Source organism: Alligator sinensis, unplaced genomic scaffold, assembly GCF_000455745.1.
Source record: "Alligator sinensis unplaced genomic scaffold, ASM45574v1 scaffold408_1, whole genome shotgun sequence".
In the NCBI taxonomy this organism is placed as follows: Eukaryota; Metazoa; Chordata; order Crocodylia; family Alligatoridae; genus Alligator; species Alligator sinensis.
Genome location: NW_005842319.1, coordinates 1,136,919 through 1,145,870, shown reverse-complemented (window position 1 = coordinate 1,145,870; position 8,952 = coordinate 1,136,919). Strand labels below are relative to the sequence as shown.

Sequence of the window (8,952 nt, the reverse complement as noted above, 5' to 3'; positions counted from 1 at the left end):
GCAGGAACATAAAGACCATCACTTAGAAAGTAATGATCTGTACTTGTAACCCTGGAATGGAGAATAGGTCCCATTTAATGTATGACCTTCCAAAGAGATTAGAATCAAGACTGTAAGAGCCTTCATAGTAAGTGACTCTCGGTAAGCCAAGTGGATGTGTGGCATGGCTTGCAGAATATGCACATAGTACCCATAAAAGATCCTTATGTATTCAATTTAAACTGGATTGTTCTTCTAATGTAATATCTTGTTTTTTACTAAGTCATATACTAAGCATTTATGAAAAGCCCATACAAAATTACAGCTGGTAATAGAATGATTCTTCCTTATGTAATATTAAAATATAATTTGCTATTGATTATATCATAAAGAAAATTCAAATAAACTAAGTACATCATGACAACAGCATGGTATACTATACGAATGTAGAGCTGTGGATAGTTTAAATTTTGGAATTCCAGAATTTACTGGGGTGCGTGGAGCTGGACCAGCTGTGCATAACACAGGGGCTGGCAGAGTGTGTGCTGCAAGTGGTGTCTCACTGAGCCAGCCCTGTGCACTGGCTCCAATGTGGCCCAATATGGGCCATGCAGTATGAAGGTTCAGTCCAAGACCCATGGGCAGGATCATAAGGCTTCAGAGGCTGGATCTGACCATGGACCTTACATTTGACACCCCTGAAGGTCTAAGTTATAAAGAAGATCAGCAGTATAGTTAGAAAGAGCTGTCAGAAATCTAGTCTAGTTCCAGATCTACTCAAAATTGGAAGGGGGATAGGAAGAGGTGGGAATAGGAGGAGACAGAAAACAATGATTAAAGTAGCAAAACTAAAATTAAGTTCAGATTTTTATTTAAATAAAATTTTTGCAACTTCTATACATTTTTCCCTTGCAAAAATACCTCACCTTCCAAAATGGGAGCTATGTTAAGGCCTAAATTTACTATAAAATCATTTAATTAAAAAAAAAATGTGCTACATGAATGATTCCTCTATTATGAATAAAAGATGATTTTGAGATTTTCTTCAGAACTAGGGGAAAAACACCTTTAACTATTGAAGACAACTTAATCTTTCTAAAAGATACAACACACCGTGTTGTCTCTTTCTATGTTATTTTCAAAGAACGAATGTTGATCTTCACTTTGTACCCAACTATAACTGTGATTTCTGTTGTGATTTCTGTTTACTTCTGGTTTCAGTTTTGCAAGTGGGTGCAGAGAAAATATATTTTCCAATCACTAAAGTTGATAAATATGAATGCTTCCTTTCCTCTTCCTGTCTATAAATGCAAATTGGGTGGGAAAAGATTATATCTATTAATTTGAGAAACTTGGATGTCATGAGTAGGGATCTCTGGAATTCGTGCCAGAAGTGTGGCACTTACTTTAATCTTGGAGTTTCCCCACCACTGACTGGGGGAGGAGCCCCGTCGCTTGCCACCCATGCCTGATGTCTTGGAGGTGAAAACTGTAGTTTAAAATATGCTGTGGTTTTTGCCTCCTTGCCATCAGGTACAGGTGGTGAGTGACAGGGCCCCTCTGCCAATCAGCAGCAGGGGTGTGTGTGGGGAATATTCCTAGATTAAAGAAGCTACCATGCCATGCACTTGCAGCATGAATTCCAGAGATCCCTAGCCATGAGGGGTTTAATGCCTAAAGACATTTAAAAAGAATCTAAGCAGGTTAATTCTTTAAGTAGCTTAGAAGTCAATGGGAGCTAGGGACCCAGCTTGTTAAGATGCTTTTGAAATGCCCACTTGGTGCCTACAGTTTGTCTCCAGGTGCTCTGCTAGGATCTACTTACTCTGCACAGCCTGGAAAAAGGGTTAACCAATTGCAGTGAACAAATCAGCCCTACCTGCTGACAGCATGACTCCCAGGGGAAGGGGTTATAGAAGAGATAACTTGGTTAGTTGGGTATGGTCAGGAAGCTGCAAGGCCTGGTGGGGATGAATCTGGGAGCATGGGGGCAACATGGGCTGCAGAGATCCCAGGAGCAGACAACGAGAGGAACTCCCCCTCCTCGACCTCTCACTGTTCTTAGGCTCATTGGGGTGGCAGGACAGTGATCCTGTGGTGGAGCATCAATCATAGGATTGGGGAGATGATCTGGGTGTGAGGGGGGGGCAGGGGAATCTGGCAGCTGATGGGGGAGTAGCAGTGTGATTTGTGGGGGGAGGAGGGAGTGATTTAAGTGGCACGGAGAGACCACCCCCCCCAGGCCTAGACCATGGCTAGAGAGTCATTGAGTAGGGAAGGCATGCAGCAGATCTACAGCTCCTAGTCACACCCCTGCTCACCAGACCTCTAGTGGCAGGTCTGGGCAGCACACATTAGAGAAGGTATTAACACCAAAAATTGTGACTGATCCCTAGCACTAGTTAACTTTAACACAGACTAACATACCTTACAAGTAGCACTTGCTAACTCTAACGTGTAATCTCACCCTGTGTTTCCCTAGGATCAAAGGTTTGCTTAAGACTAGCAAATACAGTTTCTGCTTCCTCAGTTTAAGGAAGAAGAAAGGGCACCCTGGATTTACATTCTGAATATACTCCTGTGCCTAACAGAGCCATAGGCATAAGGGAATAAAAGGGTGAACTCTCCTGCTAGGATGGAGAAATCAGTAGAGACATTCTGACAGCTTTAATTTTAGATATGAAAAATGTGCAGGAGAATAAGAGACTCCTTTCCAAGCGATAGCCACAATCAACAAGTTCCTAAAGAGAATGAGAGGGGTTGGCACAGCCTCAACCCATTTCTGACAATGACTTCAGCTGAAATTTTCCGCACAACCTCCATTGCTCATAATTACCTCTGGAGTGGCAAACCATATAGCACACATAACCATCAACAGTCACTTCTGCTCCAAACTGCAGTTATTGGGCTGCAAGGTACAGCAGACCTCAGGTATAGAACTTAGTATTGGGAAATAGGGATTTATCCTCAATTTCATGTATGTATGTGTGTATGGGAAACTTTCAAGTAATTTTTATATTGTTAGCTCAAGTAAATGGATACATTACCTTATTGTGGTGGTAGATGCATCTTTACCGACTAAAAAATCATGTCTTCCTTCTTTGATTTGCTGAGCCCAGATTGGATGGAGCCATACCACTTGAGAAATATGGCCAGCATAAACAACAGGCATAATCCAGTTCTCAATACTGAGCTCACTGGAAATCAACGGAGAGAAAATAGATGATTAATTACATTACTTATTGTCTCCTGTTTGTGAACAGCTGTCAGTTCCATGAATATATTCCATATATGGGAAAGGTACATAAATAAACTGCAAGTATTATTTGTCAATAAGCATCCTTTGAGTATAAACAGTTACAAGTATGAGTAAAAAGGTTAAGAGTGCTTTAGGGCTGACTCCTATCACACGTTTAAACGTATTCTGCAAGTATTTCTACCTATCTTCTGTGTAAATAAGATGGTACTTAGACGTTCTGAGGAAGAACATATAACATTTTACCTAAACAGAGCTTCTTTGTCAAAGACAGTATCTGCCGGCATATTTACAGGAATAAGGAGGTCGGGATGGGAGTCAAAATGAACAAAGCTGATGTTACTGGCAGGAAGATGCTTTGAACCAATGGCACGATAAATAAAAGGCAGAACCTAAAACAACAGAAACAGAAGAATTTCAGTTCTTGCTAGTGGGTTAGAAACTGCAACATTTTTAACAGCAAACAAATTAGTAAACCCTATCCATCATCACATCAGGGCTCAGTACTCTCTTAGCAAAAAGCAATGTGGCACTGGTGTATAATACTGATCCACTCATGGGCCATTGACATAATCCTAAAGTCTATGCATAAGTAAGTCAGACAACCTATGAAGAAGAAATTACAGCAGGCTGTTAGTGGGCTTCAGAAGGTAAAAGTAGGCGTGAGACAGTTTCTAAGACACCACCTATGCACCACGTAAAATTCTTATTTCCTAAGATCTTGCCATGCTTGGACTAAGCTGATGTTCACAAGTTGAATTCTCTATTCAATATAAAATAAACTGACAAAGCAGTCTTTCTCATCTTTATTTCTATTCTAATTTGTATGTAGTTTTTACCAACTTTTCAAGTTCCCAAGCTTAGCTTCATTTAAACTCATTTCAGGGAAATGTTTTAATATCCATTTCATTTAATGTCCACGTTCCAAAGAGGAACAGGATTATAAACCAGACATGGCTTAATTATGCATTATCCCTAGTAACGGTACCTATTTAGTAGGAACTGAAACTCACTTTATAAGACAAGATGATACTTTTAAGTATCAATGGCTGTCACAGCTTAAACATCTCAACTCCCTTAAATATAAGATGCTTCATTAAGAGAGGCAGCAAGTACAAGGTCTGCCATCAATAGCAGCATATCCAGGAGGGTTCAGTAAGTAATCCAGAAGACAACACAGGTATCATCCACCCAAGGAAGGACTCTGACAGGGACAGAAACACGTGCCTTCTTTTTAGGCCTTTTTTAGGGACTGGTTAGCTCTGGTCAGAAACTATCTGGTAGCAACCCAGGAGGTGATGATAAATTAAAATGTCCGCAGAACACGTTGTCTGAGTTTAATACTATGAAGAGTTCTTGATTACCAAAAAAGCCAGAAAAAAGGGGCCGGGAGGGAGGGGACTTTGGGGAAAAGATTGTGTGGCAATAACTCTATAAAGTTTGTGGTAGACTATGTGAATAAAGACACAAATCTGAGCCTTAAAGTCAGTTCTTGCACTATAACTAAAAATACCACAAGGGTTTATGGGTTGGTTAGTTTTGATATTTTTCTTACGTCAGCCCACAGGTGTGCTATACACATTTTTCCTTATGAACATAAAATAGACTTTTGTTCCTTCCCATTTAATTAACAAAACTTTTTGGGGTCGTGCTGAAGGCTTACTATTCAGTTCTCATTCACTTGCCCATACAGCACCCCAGTGGGCTTCTGAGACCGTAAGCAGATGATCCCTTCACATGGATTCAATGAAGGACTATCTCCTTAGACTGTGCTATTGCAAAGAAACTATGTAAGAAACTACCTCAGAGTACGAGTACTATAGCTCCTTCAAGAAAGTAAGCTTTACAAACAACTTAATTTTTTTTAAGAGTCAAATTGTACATTTCACTTCTACCATTTTGTGTTACACGTGGGGAAATGCTATTTACGTTAATTCTCTGGTTTGTTAATATGACAATCAGCATCAATATGTCAAACAGCAACTAATCTCAGCACCGTGGCAATGTAATTATGATTATATTGTCATCAGGTGGGGAAACTGAGGCACAGTGTGCCTTACAGTGAAAAAATAAAAATTCTGTTATCACTGCCTTACTGCCTGCTGTGGAATTTGCCAAAAGATATGTATGATAAGAATAGATAAAAGTGAATACAGAGCGAAGAGAATCCTTGCCCAATTAACCTTACCCATTCACTTACGTTTTGGTTCTTGGGACAGTTGTGGGTTGTAGCTGTGTTGGTCTTAGGACATAGGCAGACAAGGTTCTTTGAGCATATGCAATATCTTTTATTAGACCAACTTAGTTAGAAAAAAGTTCTTAGCAGGCTTTTGGGCACAATCGCCGAGATTCCCTATGCCTGAAGAAGGGCGATTGCGCCCAAAAGTCTGCTAAGAACTTTTTTTTCAAACTACTCAGTTGGTCTAATAAAAGATATCACATCTACTCAAAGGACCTTGCTTGGCTCTTGGGAGGTACAGAAATTTAGCTGGGTTAAAAACTTAAGGCCGTGTATAGACGAAACAAGGGGCACGTGTGTATGGCACTTTAAAGCAGGTTAAATGCTTTTGCACCACTTTAATGGTGTCGGTGTTTGCACACCTCGGCGGAGTATTGCACATTAACTCCAGCTGCTGTAGTGGTGTAATGTGCCTTAAATGACTTGGGAGTCAAACTTGAAGAAGTTTTATTTTGCTGCCTCTACAGAAGCACTGGGCTCCATGCAGCTCCGCAGCTCTGTAGGAAGTCCTGCAGACAGCCTGGCAGCAGCCTGGGAAAGCAGGCTCTGCCCAAGAAAAGCAGCGAGCCTGCTCTCCCCCCACCCCCCAGAGCCTGCCTGCCTGCCTGAGCTGCGTGGGGGTTGAAGCAGTGTTTTTTAACGTCCTCCCCCACTTCAATTTAGGGCCCTTGTTTCATCTACACATGCCCTAAGACTTTTCAGCTCCAAAGGCACTACTTAAAATGTACCTGAAGTGGATATACAGCAGATCCTGTCACTGTTTTGTATCTAATGCTCTCAAAGAAGTCAAGGGAAGGCATAAGTGCCAATCAGTAACAAATCAGTACCAGTGAAAGGAGTATACTATACAATGCCTCTTATTTCTGCATGCCCTAACATCAATTTCTCCAGTGCTGGTTCTGAAACTGGAGCACTCCATAATTACCGCAAGGATTACCAGGAGGGACCACCGCATTTAGTCAGTGGTCCATAAAGAAAATTCTGGGAGAGGGCACCCCAACCCTACTTTGGCAACACATTGGGCATACCTGCATGAGCGTGCACATGAGGTTTGCGGCACCGCAAACCCACCTGTAATGCCGCAAACTGCATGCACCACACATATATGCATATACTGTGCTGCTAATTTGCAGCGCAGTGGGGTTTTTTTGACAGTGGGCAATCCCAGTGTAAAAAAAAGCGCCAAAAAAAAGTGGGATGCTGCACGTTGTGACAGTGTGTGCTGCTCAAAACCAGAGCCTGGCAGGCTGGAGCCATGCTTTGGCTGCGGGCTAGGACTGACATGCCCAGATCGCCACTCCTGCAGCCCTGGGGGCCCCCAGGACCCCAAGTAAGGCTACTGGCCCCAGCCCAGGTGCTGGTCCCAGCTTCCCCTACCCAACCCGGGGCAACTTTCCAGAGCACGCGTGCAGGGGTGTTCCCAAGGGACAACTAACAGCACAAACATGTGCTGCTACTAGTTTTCCCCAGAGAAATGCACATTCCCGCTCGTGGGGACACCCATTATGTTACTGCCAGTTTGCTCAGAACATCACATATGGGAGTAGACAAAAAAAACCAAACAGTCCCTTAAATGTCCACGAGGAATAATGGCACTTATTAGAGTGACTACTGATACTTCCTGAAAATAACAGGCAACAAGGTAATGGATATAAAAAATAGCACAGATAAATACTGTCATATGTGAGAGTGCGCATTTATTCCCACTCTACCTATTAGGTGTCTGAGTGTGATTTCATTATACTATTTTCAGATCTCTGACAAAATGTTAATGGACCTACTTAGGTAATGTGTCATCATTTTAGCCTTCAGACTAAAAAATGCACTGAGGTGGGAGACCCATTTGCTATTTGGTTAACTGGTTTTCAGAGGTTCAAGGAGGATGGAAAAGATTCTCATTTTGATGTTTAATAGGTGAAGTAGATTCTGGCTCCTCGCTTTTTTTTTTTTTCTTTTTTAAATCTGGTACAGAAGGATGCCAACTTTGGGGGGAGGAGGGGAGGAGAGGAAGGCACCCATGCTTCGGTTCACATGCAGTAGTAGAGCAAAGAGTCTGGACCCATAAAACACATGTATACTTCTATTCACAAGGAGCAGACACATGGTATGTAACAGACCTTCCTCAGATCAGATGTTAAGCCTGGAAATATTAGGGGTAATACTAAAGCAGCGTAAATGACAGTAAGGTAAGTTGTGCCTGCGTCTCAGCCCAGCTACCAGGCTAATCAAACAGGGTACCTACACATCTGCCAAATGCCTGCTCCGACACGTGTTAATTAGCACATATCTTGCCAAACAAGCTTTAGTTTAAGCACTCCTGCCACCATTCTGAAGTGTGGGATGCTGAATACATGTGATGCTGCAGCACTTTCATTAGAGCGGTTCACGGAGCATGTGTATAGACGCCCACAGGCACTATTTGTTCCTGGCAAGGCACTTTTACAACACCTATGGTAGAAGCTACCCAGGGAGCACAACTACTCTGCCTTCTTCAAATGTTTTTTGACTTACATGGGTGCACCAGTGAAGTGTCCCTAGGGCAGTGCTTTCCGAACATTTCCTTAGCATAGCCCCATTTATAGCCCCATTTCCTCAGCGTGATCCCATTGGTTCAGTGTGGCCCCTCACTCCCAACCCCCTCACCGCTGCAACTCCATCCACTGATGCTGCAACCCAGTTTGGGAATCGCTGCCCTAAGGATCCTAGTCATGACAGGTCGTTTTGAGGTGGTCTACGTGACAGGTCTCTACCCAGGGAGGTGGTGGAATCTCCATCCTTGGAGGCTTGTTTTAAGACCCAGCTTTGGCTGGGATGATCTAGTTGGGGATGGCCCTGCTTTGAGCATGGGGTTGGCCTAGATGACCTCCTGAGGTCCCTTCCAACCTTAATTTTCTATGATTCTATGACACGCTCCTGCTCGCTGTAAACTGATTACAATGAATGGATCAGAAGAGCAAGCCAAGGTGCAGCGCCCCCTTCTCCAATGTGCCTGAGCAACAGAGGTTTTATGTCGCCACCGAGGTTCACACAGAGGAGCTTGAATTAGAATTAGGACCACATTGTGAACTTGCTGTGATGCCATTTGTCCATTCACGCATTCTGATGGGACTAAAGTAGCCTCCACCTCTGTTCTAGGCTGAGCCAGAAGCTCCTACCACATGAGCCAGCCACTATTTCACTCCAGGGCATTCAGTGGTCTTTGAAGCTTTCCTGCCTGAGCCAGCATCACCAGGTCTTGATTATGAAATTATTTTATTGGAAGCTCAAAATCAGCATATTTGCTGAAAAAATATTATACACTGAAAAATATGCAAATAAGTATACAAATAAGTCTTTTTCTTATTTACTTTATATTGCTCTCTCTAACATGCCAGTGAGTGAGTGACCACCGGGTCATCAAAGTTGGAGCATTTCTTTGTTTTGAGGCAAGCCATCATAAGAAAGTGCTGGCAGCAAACCTAAAAGCCAGTGGGCTAAG

At 42.6% G+C, this 8,952-nt stretch overlaps 1 protein-coding gene across 1 annotated transcript in view; it reads right to left on the bottom strand.

Moving 5' to 3' along the window:
• Window positions 1–8,952, bottom strand: part of CUNH5orf22 (chromosome unknown C5orf22 homolog) — a 17,828-nt gene that overhangs the window by 7,746 nt on the left and 1,130 nt on the right. Inside the window, 3 exon segments of the mRNA XM_025209956.1 lie at window positions 1–51; window positions 3,027–3,176; window positions 3,482–3,627. The exon segment at window positions 1–51 is cut by the window's left edge and continues 1 nt beyond it. Of these exon segments, the coding sequence (XP_025065741.1) occupies window positions 1–51; window positions 3,027–3,176; window positions 3,482–3,627 (347 nt within the window).